This window comes from Planococcus citri, chromosome 1 (genome assembly GCF_950023065.1).
Source record: "Planococcus citri chromosome 1, ihPlaCitr1.1, whole genome shotgun sequence".
Taxonomy (NCBI): Eukaryota; Metazoa; Arthropoda; class Insecta; order Hemiptera; family Pseudococcidae; genus Planococcus; species Planococcus citri.
Window position 1 is genome coordinate 35,231,451 of NC_088677.1, and position 15,369 is coordinate 35,246,819.

General features: G+C 30.9%; 1 protein-coding gene across 2 annotated transcripts; it reads right to left on the bottom strand.

The window, feature by feature from the left end:
• Positions 1–2,088: 2,088 nt before the first annotated feature.
• On the bottom strand, positions 2,089–12,838 carry LOC135831625 (zinc finger protein 474-like). Of its 2 annotated transcripts, XM_065344243.1 has the most exons (6): positions 12,628–12,838; positions 5,841–6,798; positions 4,781–4,900; positions 4,295–4,405; positions 3,014–3,365; positions 2,090–2,515 (listed from the first exon to the last, which is right to left on the bottom strand). In XM_065344243.1, exons 2-6 carry the CDS (start codon positions 6,762–6,764, stop codon positions 2,361–2,363), a joined length of 1,662 nt encoding a protein of 553 aa, XP_065200315.1. In that variant the 5' UTR covers positions 6,765–6,798; positions 12,628–12,838; the 3' UTR covers positions 2,090–2,360. The 2 variants fall into 2 exon arrangements, with proteins under 2 accessions (XP_065200316.1, XP_065200315.1); XM_065344244.1 differs by lacking the exon at positions 4,781–4,900 and having other exon boundaries at positions 2,089–2,515.
• Positions 12,839–15,369: the final 2,531 nt, after the last annotated feature.

Below are 15,369 nucleotides of genomic sequence, written 5' to 3' on the forward strand. Positions count from 1 at the left end.
TTTGTTAGAAGTTAATTTCATAATTTCAATAATTCAAACAAAATACTCTTGAACTTGGCTATATGCAGGACTGCAGGAGAATGGGAAAAAAATTTCCAAGTGGAGAATTGAAGAAGTTTGATTCTTTTTACTCAAAATCCTTCTATAGAGTACCTGGACCCCATAATTTTTTTATACCATTCCATAAGTAATAAGAAAATTTTATCAAAAAAAAAATCTGAAGCACTAAGCAGAACCCTTAACCTAAGCCTATAAATGGGTCAGTTGTCATTGTCATTTGACAATTCTTTCCAGCTGTCAGCTGTCCAGTTATAGAAAAAGTTGATGTTTTTCACTGTTTTTGTAAATCACCATCATTTCTATCAAATTTGAGTATTTGAGATGAATTGATGAATATAATTATGATCATTCGCATTCCCTAGTAAAAAAAACCAATGGTTTCAAATGAAAATATCATGGGGTATTTTGAAACCACTAATATTTTTTTTAATCAGGGGTTTCTCTTATGAATTCGTTGGTGTTTTTTTAAAAATTTTTAAATCAATTGCCTAAATGAAAAAAAATGCACGAAAAAAATTACGAATTTTTTATTTTTTGTAAGCTAATCCAGGGATGTGAACTGCGAACAAAAAAAAAATAGGTCAATTTATTTGCTCACTATATATGTATACTCACATATTTATTCTCGAAAAGAACTAAGAAGTTCAAAAAAGTCGTACAGACAGTGAGCTGAGCTCAACTGCTCAAGTCAAAGGTCATGTAAAAAATCTTACTTAGTTATAGTTTTATTTAAATCTGCAAAATGATGCTTCTGGACAAAGCACTGCCTCTTTACACATAATTATATGTATTTTAGTTGTTTTCTGTTGAAAAATGTGCATATTTTCATGATTTGTTAAATATCAATATATTAACATCTACGCCGATTTTCGGAATGTAGGTATTCATTTTCATTTTTTGTTCAACATCTTTTCTGCATTATTTTCGAGAAATGATGTATTGAATTGATGTATGACAAATTGACGATGATTTGAAAAATTTAATTAGATTTAATATTGATAGAAGTCTCATTACTCTCATTCAACAAAGTCTCTTCAACTTTTTCAGTTTTCAATTTTCATTTATCATCATCTTTTCAAAAACGAAAAAAATGTCTTCGTATGACGTCACACAACCTAGCCCAAGGTTTGAAGGTTTCATTGATGTTAATTGTTTCCAAGGTTTCGAAATGATGGAGGTACTGCGGATCTATTTTCGTGATCGAAAACCAAAACATTCTCCTGATTCCAAAATCCAACCATTTTTTAATTACAATTTTTTTGGAAAAATGTAAATTTTCAAAAAGATTCGAAGGCATTCGCTCAGGTAAGGAGGTTTCTAAACGTCAAAATTAATTCGCAAAAACCAAAAACGGCCGTACAATCGGCGCAAAAGGTACCAAATGGCTCCAAGTTTTGTGTATTAATAGTTAGATAATTTTTTTCAAAAACCAAAAAAGATGTAATGCAATTTTGAATTTTTATTTTAATTTGATCTCGCTTATTTTTTTTAGTTATTTTTTCAAAGATTAACTGAAATCCGAAATGAGGTGAGTATTCTGAATTAATTTTGAAATGAATGGTGTTGTAATTTGAATACTGAATGGTAATGGTAATGGTACACAACACATCTCCATTTCTTGATTAAAATTTCTATTAATGATTTTTGAACGATACAAATTTTAAGGTTTTATTCGTGGAAGCAGGAATTGTAGGTACTTAGTTCACGTTGTAGAACTTGACCGAAAATAAAAATATGCTTACGTCGATGGTATTTTTATTTTTGTCCAACATAGAAGAAAAATCCTACAGAAATATCATCACTTCTCTCAAGAGTCAAGACCTACCACTCATTACTGAAAATTCATTTGAATTCATTATTTTGTACAAGTACTCGTGTCAATTGAGATTGTGGATTTTGGATCAAGATCTGAAATAATCGAATCCAAAAATTTCCAGACACTAAGTAAACTTCAACATCATTTAAAAATCTTGCTGATACTGAAAAAGCAAACCAATGAACACTATACATTTTTTTTTAAAAATCGTCAATTTTTATTTATTCTAATATTTACAAATACAGACGTTATTACATTTTTACCTATACAAAATTTTCACAACTCATTATTTTATAAATTATACCATAAATATAAATGTGATAAGAAAGTTGTAACGTACAAAATGGTAAGTAAATACACACAAATCTTTACGAAGAGATTTTAAATTTAAAATGCGAACATAAATGTGTAAAGATAGGTATAGTTATACCTATTCAGAAGAAATGGAGGAAATCTGGAAATGCAAAAATGCGAAATGGAAGCATCATTTCTTTTTCTTCGGAGAACCTTTACAACCTCTCAGATGAATCTCCAGTCTGTCAGGATAAAAGGTACGAAAACATTTCGGACATGGGACTAACTGAGCTTGATGAGCTTTCCAGAATAACTCGTCTTGAGTTCCGTTTTCAAAATTATACTCTGAAAAATTGAAATTATTTCGTTAAATCGTTATCAGCTAAATGTCATTGCATAACCACGTGCTCACAAATTTTAATATAATAAAATTTCATAAATCGACTTTCACATCCCTTATTTAAATTCTCAATCATAAAAATCACTTGAAAATTTGTCGTTAATTTTTACCCTTACGCAAGGCCAAAAAAAACGCATCATTATAAAGTAACCAGGAAACGAATAAAGGAATAAAAATAACAAGAAAAAACCAATATCTAGCACAATATTGCCTCAAATCAAGTAATTCACGCGTGAAAAGTTTCATAAAAACATCGACTCGAGTAGGTACCTGCAGGTCAATAACCCGCGTGGACGAATTAAATAACAATTTCAAATTCTATAACGAAGGAAGTCCGTCGTCATAAATAATTCAGCCAACTCTTTCAGCAATAAAGCAAGCACGCGTGGTGGAAAAATTTACTACATATTTTTTTGTACCACTAACAACGAAAGTGAATATACCTGAATCGTAAACGTTTGATTTGAAGATGGGTGATTTTTGAAGTTGCGCGGGTAATTTTTCATTTTCCAATTTCCATTTTTTTAAACATTGAGGCTCGTGGAATGCGATAGACTTCGTCCCAAAATTTCTACCGCATATGTTACATATCACCGTAAGCGGTGCTGATGTTTTGCGAGTTGCAGAGTTTTCCTTATTATTGTCCTGTCTGGATGTGTTTGTTTCATCATTGGCCGAATTTCTATGCTTCTTGATACATTGTTCTTTATGTATAGTGATCGAATTACTCCCATAGCGTTTGCCACAATGTTCACACAATATACCAGGTTGATTTGAAATACCAACATTGGTCACCTATAACGATACAAAATAATACAAGTTGCATAAATCAACGAATTAGGAACAAGATATTGACAAACGTTATAAAAATAGTTTGATTTTGTTGAGACTCGAGAGCTTTAACGAATAAGAAATAAAACTTCTAAACTTTCGAACTCAAATTACCTACCGTATGAATATAAAAGAGGTACTCGAACAGTACCATTTAATAATACCTACTTATTTATCAATCCTATCATTACGTCTTTATACCTTTTAACTGAATAATTTCATGAAGATAGGTAAGTAATTATGTTTAAAACCTACGTATTTTGACATTTTGTAACATGCGTAAAAAATTTTCAGTTTCCCTAGAAACTCAAAATTACCATAAACAACCATCACTCTATTTCTGGTAAGTAGATATTCGTGAAAGGAAAATTACAACCCCTTCCCTGCTTTATACTTTGTGTAGATAGGACCAGTGACGTAAAAGCACTAGTTTAGAACTATGAGGTAAAAATGCTCAAAAGTGAGACGATTTATAGCAACCAAACAATCTACGTCATCATCAAAATAGGTAGGTACACAAAGCTTTGCGTATAATATCGAAAAAAAGCTTATTGAAAAATTCACCGTGAAAACATTTATTTTAGGGTTAAAAAGATACACGTGACATTGAATTTGACTATATACAACGCGAAGAGTATCGATTTTATTGTTTTACGTATACCTACATCAGTATAAATAGAAATTAATAGATCTCTAGCACGCAATACAGCGATATACGTGCAGTAAAGTTGAGTATTACACGATGAGAAAAAATAATAGTGCAAAAGCTATAAACCCATGTAATAGGAAAAGCTTTCCTGGATTTACCTTCATCTCACATTTTTGATTTTCATAATCTCGAATAAAAGTTCAATATTCGAGTAGGTTATAGAACTGGTATGGTAGGTACTGACCTTGTTTTTAATAGGTTCTTTGGTGGATTTTGATGCACATATTCGTTGATGAGCTTCTAACCGAGCTGGAAGAAATTTACGTTCGCAATAATCGCAAGGAACTAGGGAAGCCTTTGAAAAAAATTGAAAAAAAAACAAACAAATTGTCAGTCAATGATGGTTTGACAAAAATACATACAAAAATAGGTAAATATAAATTTTCAAGAACCAGAGACAGGATGATCGATGAATGATGAATTAAGCAGTGAAAATGAAGTAAATGGCTAGATATATTACACAGAAAGGTTCTCAAATGAGCCGCAGATTATGATCAAAATAATGCAGAAAAAAAATTGAAATGGGTTATATTTATATTAGTTGTTAATGGTTAGTCATGGGAAAATTTTTCAATGCCTCATTTTACACAAATGTGAATTAGATATTATGCTTAGGTTTATGTACCTATTCGCAGTACGCATCACACATGGCATTTAAAATTTAATTTACCTGGGTAATTTCCCAGGCTAGTTTCCAATCATCACTCATATTAGGAGATCTTGCAAGATTCGAGTTTGGCTCATTCACATTGTTCGTATTAGACGACTCATTATTTTGTTTCAAATATTTCTGAAAGTTGAAGAAATGAAAATGATGTGAAAGTTGAAGAATCGTGTTCTTTTCTTTCATGGGTCAATGTCAAAGTAAGCATGATTATTTAAAAAAAAAAATGATATTTTAAAAATACAAAAAATTATTTGCTATTAATTTAAGAAAATATGTTAATGATGCCAAAAAATCTTCAAAAGAAAACATATAACTTTCGACAAAGAAACAACTTTTGTTGTCTAGAAAAAAATCAAAAATTATTCTCAAAATTGGGTCTACCTGTACCTAAATGCAGGTGAGTAAAATTTGGGAATGTAAAATATTGAATTTGAAAAATGATTTAAAACATTAACATGACGTCACAACTCACAATGTAACTCATCATGTACACATAGGTATATTTTTAATATTTCAACTTTTTAATTTTTTTTTTATTTTTTTACAAAATTTGAAAGCTTGCAGGAAGTGGAAAGGTCAAATAGGGTGTGAGCAGGTAACAACTGATATTCGTTTCAAACTCGACACCTAAAAAAAAAACATTACCTATGCCACATCCGTACTACGAGTAAATTTACTTTTTTCTTCGTAAAAATTGTGGATTGTAAGTATATTATAATTTTTTATAAATTTTTAAATGAAATTTTGAGAGTATTCAGTTATTTAAAAATTGAGATTTTTATTAAAAAGTTCAATTTGAACTTTGAAGGGAATAAATCTGATTAGGACATAGAACCTAATAACATTTTAATTTGCAATAATATATATATTTTTTTCAAAATTTATTCAGCCTGTAGTCCTTTTTATATGTATTTCTATTTGGAAAAAAAACTCATTCGACCAATCTCTACTCAATTTTCAATTTACACACTGACTACTCTGTAAATTGCACATACCTATGTCAACCTAAATAAATGTAAACTAGATAAATGAATAGCCAAGGTATTAAATCAAAAACACTCACTTGAATGCACATAGCTTCATGAGCAGGTAAAATAGCGGTACCAAATTCTTGGGAGCACAGATAACAGACGACTTTACGTTTTCGTCCTCCAGACACCGGAGCCGGATTCCAGCTGTCTAATTTGTAGCCACCTTCAGACGCGTCTTTATTAATTTCTTCTTTAGGCTTGAATTTTTCATCTTGACTGGGTGCTTTCTTCTGTTGCACGGTTTTCTTGAAAGCTTCTCTCCACCTAGTCGGTATTTTCAACTTCCTCTTAGGCGTATTTTCCTTATCACTCGAAGGAGGCGGTGGCTGCGGCGCCACTTCCGCCAATTTTTTCGTCACCGAGTTTGAATCGTGAAGTTTAGACGACTGATTGACTTTTAGTTTCGAATTCGAGGGCGAGTTTTTGCTCGTCTCTTTATCCTTCTCCTCCTCCAATTTCGTTTTAGCGCTTCGAAATTTCATCGCTACGGGTTTTTGAACAGTTTTCTTTTCCTCGATACTACTTTTGATACATTTTCTTTGATTTTCTGCTCGACTCGGATGGCTGTGGAATCTTTCCGGCTGATCTGATCTGCCACACGTGGAACAAGGAGCAGGCACGATGACTGGTCTTTCGATTATTTCCGACGCTTCGGCTAAATTATGCAGCTTTTGTCGTACGTTTGTCCGTATCCGGTACGTTTTATTGAGAACTTTGTACATTTTTTGGATTTTTTCTTGATTCTGTGCAGTTTGGCATTTTTGATCGCATTCCACCGAATGTGATTTGGTCATCGTACGGCACTTGCATCTCGGAGTGGTATGGACTAAGTTTTTAATAGCGACTAAATGCTCTCTGGAAACGGTGGTCATGTCGAAAATGCCCAATAACTTGGTGTCCAGTATAGTTGGCTTGATTAAAGTAGCGGTTGTCGGCCTGAGCTCCTTTTTGACCATTTTAGCACCTCAGGCAGACTCGACCAAATATCACCTGCGAACGTCATTTCGAATTAGTACACAGAATCGAGTATTCGCCTATCGATGAGTAACACACGAGACTGTCGTTTTTCTATCATTTTTCCAGAGGGAAGAAAAAAAATGAAAGTTGTATCGATTAAACAATGTCACGTTACCGAGGGTTACATCCTATTTGGACATTACCTACCTTCATTCAATCTGTCTTAGAAAAAAGGGGAAAAGACAAACAGACGTTGATACGACAAAAAGTTATGAGCTTTATGTCTAATTTACATTACATTCATCAACTTTTGACAAAATAAAGCTACGTAGGTACCACATGGGTACAAATCGCAATCAGGAAAACAATTACCATAATAAGGTTATGCGATTGTTTTTATTCTAAGTAAGTATATAACTTATTTAGGGCAAAAAGTTCGCATGATGAGGTGGAATATTTTGTCTCGATTACATGCGATGCAAATGCAAGTGAATTTATAAATACCACCGGCAACAGGTTTCGCGTTAATTTTCTTTTTATAACGTAACGGTGACCAATTTATTTGCAACTGATGTGCGATGCGCATGTCACCTATAGGCCTACATCATCAAGTGTACTGTATGTATATGCTCTTCGACGAAAAGTTAACGATCGAGGAAATTGGTCCACGCACATTTAAAATCGAATTTTATGAGCAGCATTGAAATGAACATCAGAGGAAACGGGGGTTTACTAATTTCGTAAAAAAATTCAGAAATAATATCTATTTCAGAACATATTGGCAAGATTTTGGAAAATTAGGACAGTAAAATATCAAAATTTGATCCTGCTGAGAAGATCGATATCTATCAGACATTTTGAAAAGTGGTGATTTTTATTCAAGAAAATACCTATGCATTTCTCCAAATAATTTAGTCATGTTTTAGGAATTTTTAGATTAATTTTTGCATTTGAAGTTAGCAGTAAAGGTGAAAGCGAAAGCTCTCAATTACCATTTACTTACAAGGGAGGTGCCCCAGGTGACATTCACCGATTTCGACGATTCTTACAGCATTGGATAGAGGACATCGAACATAGTCTGACCCCAAATTTTCAGCTGCTGAAGTTGATATTTCACCATAGGCTAGTCTCATCATATGTAATGAAATGCCAAAATAATATGAGAGGTTTCGGTATGCGACCTGCGCCGACTATTTTTCGTGGTAGACTATGCTCGATGCCCTCTATCTAATGGTGCAAGAATCATTGAAATCGGTGCATGTCACCTGGGGCATCTCCCTTATTAGTAGTACAAAAACAACGCAAACACTTGAAATAATGAAATAAAATACAATTTCCCAAAAATAATGAAATACGTATTAAAAAATATAAAGAAAAACTCTTGAAATTAAAATGTGCAAAATTATCAAAAATGAAATGTGATTTGAAATGTAATGTGGGATTTTTTTGAAATATAGTACATAATTTCAATTTTTATTTTGAAAAATAATTTTTTGAATGTAGGCAGGTACCAGACTTATTATGCATAGGTAAGTAGCTAGATACCGGGTTAATTGTAGGTACCTATAGCTACCTACTAAAAAGATTTGTCGCATTTTTTGCCATCTACATATCTACAGAAAACATATATACGTAGTTGACATTATGAAAATAATTCAAGTACCTATTTTTTTCATAAGTATTACTTACCTATTTTTGCATAAAACAGACGATTCAATTCAATATTTTTAAAATTTGAATTTAAAATTTTTCCTTCAAATTGATCATACAAAAATTTAATTAATTATACGCTCCCATTAATTTTTTTTTCAATTTTTTCAATTTTCAAACATACACTGAGCTAGGTTACTTTGGATAGTTTTTAATAATTAATTTATTAATACATTACATACATTACCTAATTAAATTAATTATTTATTTTTGTTAATGGGAGGAGAACTTGATCAAAATGAAAGTTTTAAGATCATTCTACTTTTATCAATTATGGTAACTAACTAAGTACCAATTTATAAATCTAATGCCACAAATAAATTAGGTACATACCTACATATTTTTTTTTATTCTTTTTTTAAAAAATATGTACCTAATGCTTATTTAAGCGCTGGTAAATACAAAATCCGTCACCTTTATTACTGAAATTAGTTTTTTGGATGTAATAAATTTTTTGTCGATATGAAAGATGTTTCTCGTTAATACCTCAACAAAATCTCAAAATTAGCCCAATTTGATGTTTCATTTGTTTCCTATTTATTTACGTATGTATTTATTTATTTATTTATTTATTTATTAATTTATTTTTTTTGTAATTTCAAAGTACCTATGTAATTTTCCAAGCTTTTTTGGGGGTTATTGACAAAAATGACACGAGCTCTTCATTATTCATTAAAATGTTAACAAAAAGAGATTCTTTTATTCGCAATTTTTCGTATAATTAATTATCGATCGCGATTTAATTACCTACTCATTTCGAATGCGGTGTAAAAAAGAGAAAAGAAAGTCGAAGTTCAATAAATAATGCGAAAAATCGGAAACTGTGGTAGCCTAATTGAATTTTTATTACAACATTATCCGTTCATGATCCTGACAAGGTGATACTTTTCGCTCAATTCCCTCGTGAAAATATTTTTTAGAAAATGATCAAAATTCAAACAATTAAAAAAAAGTGAATCCGAGACTCTCACATTGGAATATATCAACTGAGTATAAGTAGGTATACAGAAAGTACAAACGATTGAATTAGGTTTTAGATAAATTAGATAGGTACCTAGGTAATTAGGTATCCACATCCAACGTTAGAATAATAATGTTGATGTGTAAGTTTGAATTTTTGGGAGAAAAAATGAAGCATGAACACCGCCCGATAGACATTGACATTAGATATCGTATTTTACTTATAGGTACCTACCTAAACTTGATCGAATAAAATTTTGTTTTTCAAATCAACAAATTTTACAGACGGTTACGCCTTAAAATCGCAGATATTTCGATGTTTATAACGGATATAGGAGGTATGTGAATGCATCGTTAAAATGAGGCCAAAAAGGCAATATAATTACCTCACATAGCGTAAAATTTAGAATAATTGACCGGAAAAGGAAGGTCTAGCCCATTGAATAATCCATTGAAAAAACACCGATAGATCGTATTTTTTATTTCGAGCATCCGTAAATTCAATATACAAACACATTAAACGTCTATATTTTTTTGCATAACATCTATTAGCAAGTATTGCATCATTCCGCTGGATGAAATTTTCTAGATGGATATGCATTTAACAATTTATATCCACTATTATTCCAGATTTAAGTATGTATTTTTATTACGACTCAATAAATAACTGCGATTATTTTAAATCGTTTCTTTTTTTTTTTGTTTTAATCAATTAGGCATGGATAGTGCAGTTTTTGTAGAAACATCAATCAGTCAATCAATCATTGATTGGGGGCGCACTCATTCTGCTGAGTATATAGATAGTATCAAAATAAGTAGGTAACTTCTTTTTTTTTTTTTTTTTTTTTTTTTTTTACAAATTAAAATGAAGTAAGATATTTGGATTTACTGAGGTCAACGAAGGAAAGGAAAAAGGTACCCACATGAAAAATAATTACTCATCATGATCATGACTTTTGTAATGTGCATCCCATGTACATCTAATCTACCATCTACAAAAACCTAATTAATAATATTTCGAATTAGTACTCGTAATTGCAATCGAATGCAGCTGAGATGACAGTGACACAAACGAAGAATTAAAATCAATGTATGAACATTTCAATTTAGGCCACGATGCCAATAGGTACCTACCTACTCGAAGTTTGAAATTAAGACGATACTCAAGTTGATTATTTCTAAAAAATCACAACTTTTTGGAAAAATATAAGAGAAATATTCCTAAAAATTGAGGATGACTAAAAGCAAAAATACAATTAGAAATTAAACTTGAAGCTAGTTGAAAATTATCTATAAAAAGTTGGGCCAGTTGAAAAATGAGATGGATTTTTGAAAAATTTTAGATTGAATGCACTAAATACTTAAAGAGTACCTACCTATTGAAAAAAAAATGAAGAAATTTCACTTCTTTTGCCTTATTAAACATCCATGTGAAAATATCTTTTTTTCACGGCTGTTGAGTAATTTATTAGGTACCTTAACAAAGTAACTCTTATCTACGTATAAAAGTCAAAAATTACCTATTTAATAATTTTTTCAAAATTGATTTGCAAAACTTGCACTGCAAAAAATGAATGACTATTTTTCATTGGTATAGACATAAAATCAAAAGACATAATTTTACTCGACAACTCCCACTGATTTTTAAAGTGAGGTAAATTTTCACGTAGATTATTCGATAAAATGAAGATAGGTAAGTATCTCACCGAAGTGCATTCATTTCACCAAAAAACCAAATGAACTGGCGGCGTACTGTTCCAATTCCAATAAGACGACCTCAAAGAGGAACTCTTAATAAGTCTAAATTTATGATCTTGTAGGTAATCACACCGAACTATTTCACTTCATTCAATCGATAATGAATATCTCGTTGAATAAAACAATGAGTAGGTAGGAGACGTCGTTATAGGACCTACATAAAACAATTCCCATTTACGGAATCTCCACTCCGTCCGCGTTGCGAATTATTTATTTTATACCTGTATTTCTGGCTCGCAAGAGTCACTAACCTCGTTATTACAATCGAAACTTAAACATATAAAATTTTTTATTATACTCGTATGCACATGCAAATGCAAATATACCGATGTGCATAAAATGCCCATGCCCATGTCTTATAATCTACTTATTTCGCCGTCCCTAACCTTTTCAACATTCGGCTGTACAGAATGTGTTACACCATTTTTATTAGTGCAAGTCTCATTAACTTGGTGTCATTAAAGTAACCTCATTCTTATCGATTCCGTTACCTTCACACGTTAAAATTTTTGGCTTTGTTAGGCGTAGGTACGATGTTTACGTGAGAAATTTCCGATTGATTTTTGCCACATTGGATGAAGAAAAAAAAATCAACCGAGTGTAAACAAAAATAAAAGTCGACGCGATACGTGTTTTTTAAAGTGAAATGTTGTAAAGTAATTTGACTATGAAATACTTCGGTAGGTAAAAGGTACGAGTGTATTAAAAAATTTTATCGTTTTTGGAAATTTCAAAAAAAGTATAAGATATTTTCAAGCGTTGCTATTACCTACAAAAATCACTCAAATTTTGAAAATTATATTCCGTAAAAATCAAGAAAAATATTGTTCAAATTTTTGTAATTTTTAAATTGAATTTTTCATATAATTCAAGTGCATGAAAAATGTGTTGACAAACGTCACATATTTGAAGCGATAAAATTGTAGTACTCTCTAAAATATATACTCGTACAGCAGACAATCAAAATCATAAAAAGTTCAATCATTTTGTTTTTTTTTTTTTTTTCATTTCCCCTACGTGCAAACTAGTGAAAAACTCCAAAGAAATTTAAAAAATTATTTTTACACACATTAGGTATACTTCTCGACTATTCTCATTTCAAATTTGAATTTTCAAACTAATAGGTAAATAAAATTTCAGTTTTTTTTTTTTTTTAAGTAAATTGAATATTACCGACTTACGTAAGTACATAACTACTTCTTTGAAATACAATTCAATTCAGGTAAATTTTGATAATTATTTTGATTGAAAAAAAATATAAATATAAATTGAATAAAATCTGAAACCGATTCACAGAATAGGTAGGCAGCTAGGTACCTATATCTAGCAAAAATGTGAGTGTTTTAAGTGCAAACGATTAATTACTATCGTATTATTTATGTTAATGTGTCGAGTGCATTTTATTAAAATAATTTTTTAAATACAATCACTTACTAAGAGTCAATCACGCGAACAATGTTTTGATCACAACAGCATGAGCGTAACTGATAATATTCCAGCCAGTCAGCTGGTCAATGTAATGAACATTGAATACGAATAATAACACTCGACACTGTTACCAATCGCTGGGTATGAATTTACACACAGCACACTGCACAGCTCGATGTCTGAAGTCTACTGTGTCGACAACACTACTGACATAAATCTCATTTTTAATTCATTAAAAATTAAATTAAAAATAGACGCATGTAATAGGTAGTTGAATTATGCAAGAGTTGACCAATGTATTTCGGTTAGGTTCAGAAAATTGAACATTTAAATACAGAAGAGCGAAGCAGCGTGCATATAGGTACGCGAGTATTGTTAAATTTGCCTCCTATTCTGTTTCTTCGCATTGAAATAATTCACTAATGTCGTATTATTTTGCGAAATTTCTCCAAAAAAATGAAAATTGTTTTCTGAAAGCTCAACTTATTTTTGATTATGAATGATACAGACTTGATCAGAGCAGGTATATCGCCTCAAAGATCATACCCTGCCGGGAATGGTGAGTGAAGTGGACCTGAGCAAAGATTTTGAAATTGATTATTGGAACATTGAAGTTTGCCTTACGGTCTAAAAACTCTCGTGGTGAAATTTTTAGATTGCTGCCAATCCAGATTTTCAGGTATGCTGGATGCTGTAAGGAATTTATGGAAGATTCCAATTTCATTGCCCTATATTTTTGATTTAAGAACATTAAATTTTCTTGACAGAAAAAATACAATTTCCAAAAAAAAAATCGAATTTGGAGTATTTTGAAAGTTGAATCAATGAATCAAAAATTGAAAAGACTCGATCGTTTAAAAAATAAATGAAGTCAATCCGTGAAAAATTCGTTCAATTTGTCTTTGGTGTTTTACGTAATTCTAATTATCTAGTCATTACCTACCTTGTTTTTTTTTTTTTTTTATTGGTTTAATATTGGGAACAAGTAGGGATCCTTGTCAGTTTATCACCTTAATTAGGCTGCAATTTAGCTCACTGAAAGTTCACGTCACCCACACTTCAGAACCAAATTTTCAGCTGCAGAAAGTTGATTTTTCGATTTTAGGACTTCGCGACATACGAAAATTTGGTTCTGACAGTGAGCCAAATTTCAGCCAAATTGAGGTTTCTTTGTTAGTAGGTAGATATTTTACTATTTTTCATGGTGGAACATCCGGCTGTAAAATATGACAAATGTTTTTCTCATGTTACTTGTACCTTCATCGTTGCTACCTGCACACTTGTTTCAAAGTCGTAATTTTTTCAACAAAAAAATATGGTTCCTTCAAAACCAAAGATTTCTAAATTATTCATGACAATTTTTTTGACAATTTTACTGGTCAATTTAAGGGTAAGTTTTATAACGAAATAATAAATTATTGAATAATTTGTAGGGGAAAAAAGTATACTCAGCAAGGAAATTTATTACAATTCGTGTGTAGGCATAGGTAAGTGAGGTTTTACATAGATAAGTATGTAGGTAATCAATTTTCTTGTTTAAAAATACGAGGTATGAATTGTGCGCGAGTTTTTCTATCTTAAGTACAATTAAATCATCTTTCAGGGGAAAAAAAGGGGAAATTATTGTAATTGTATGATGTTTCATCGTATTAGTTGTGAGGGACGAGTGTACCTACTTATTCCTCTTAAAATTCGTGCTCAGAGTCAGAACTATGAACAATTTTACAGATATTATTTTTTTTTATAAGATGAGATAGGAGAAATACAAGAGTCGTGGCGTAATTTTATTATCCTTACTCGATTAGATTCAAAAGGAGAGTGTAGGTACTCATTTATTCTAAAATTGGTTCTGAAAAATCGACCAAAAAAAGTTCATGATGATATTATATTGAAGTTTGTTTTTTCAAGACTATTTTAACCTGAAAAAATATTGTTTTTTTTTCAAAATTTAAATTCATGAAAATGGCCAAAAAATTTGATTCTTAGTACCTACATATATGTCAATCATTGCTAAATTTTCATTTCTACCCTTCGAACCCCTTTTTTTTACCATTTTCCTCTCTTTCAATATAATTATTGATTTTTATGGCAGATATTTTAAAAAATCTCGAAAACGGGAAACTCATGCATTCGTAAAATTGCTTCAGATCTGCCAACCTATACCTACTTAACACTCGCCGAAAATATAATTTGATGAAAAATTAACATCAATTTGAAAAATGCGACTTAATACAAATTTCAATTTTTTCAGCTGCTACATTGTGCCTTTCTAAAAGAAAATGAAAAAGGAAAAAATGAAGAAAACCACGAAACTGATAAAGAAACCATGGAAATTATAATCGAAGAGGTAGAAAAATACCCTGAGATTCGATCGGGAATATGTCCTCCTTTATTAGAAAATGCCGATGATATAATAGCAGATAAATACACCAAAAAATTATACACTACATGCAAACTGAATTCAAAATAATGTATAAAATTTCTTTATTAACTTTATTCTATAAATTCAAGATACTGGTGTGAATTAAATAAAAGCAAATTTTCGACATTCGTATGATTACCTCTAATTTTTCTTGTAATTTTCTATCGAATATTTCACCTCAGTTAGAAATAAATTGACGAAATTATCTGTGGGTAATTCAGTGATCACTCTGTCGATAGTTTTTACCACTTTAACATCGAGTTTTTTTGTAATAATTTCTCTAATGGAATCCTCCATGTATTCTGGACTTATGTATAATTCTTCTT

Excerpts from the sequence above, each read along its gene's own strand:
- LOC135831625 (XM_065344243.1), bottom strand. The coding sequence starts at position 6,764 with ATGGTCAAAAAGGAGCTCAGGCCGACAACCGCTACTTTAATCAAGCCA. Across the intron at positions 4,406-4,780 it reads TAGCCTGGGAAATTACCCAG|GCTTCCCTAGTTCCTTGCGA; the intron begins GTAAATTAAATT and ends TTTTTTTCAAAG. Across the intron at positions 2,516-3,013 it reads ATCAAACGTTTACGATTCAG|AGTATAATTTTGAAAACGGA; the intron begins GTATATTCACTT and ends TCAATTTTTCAG.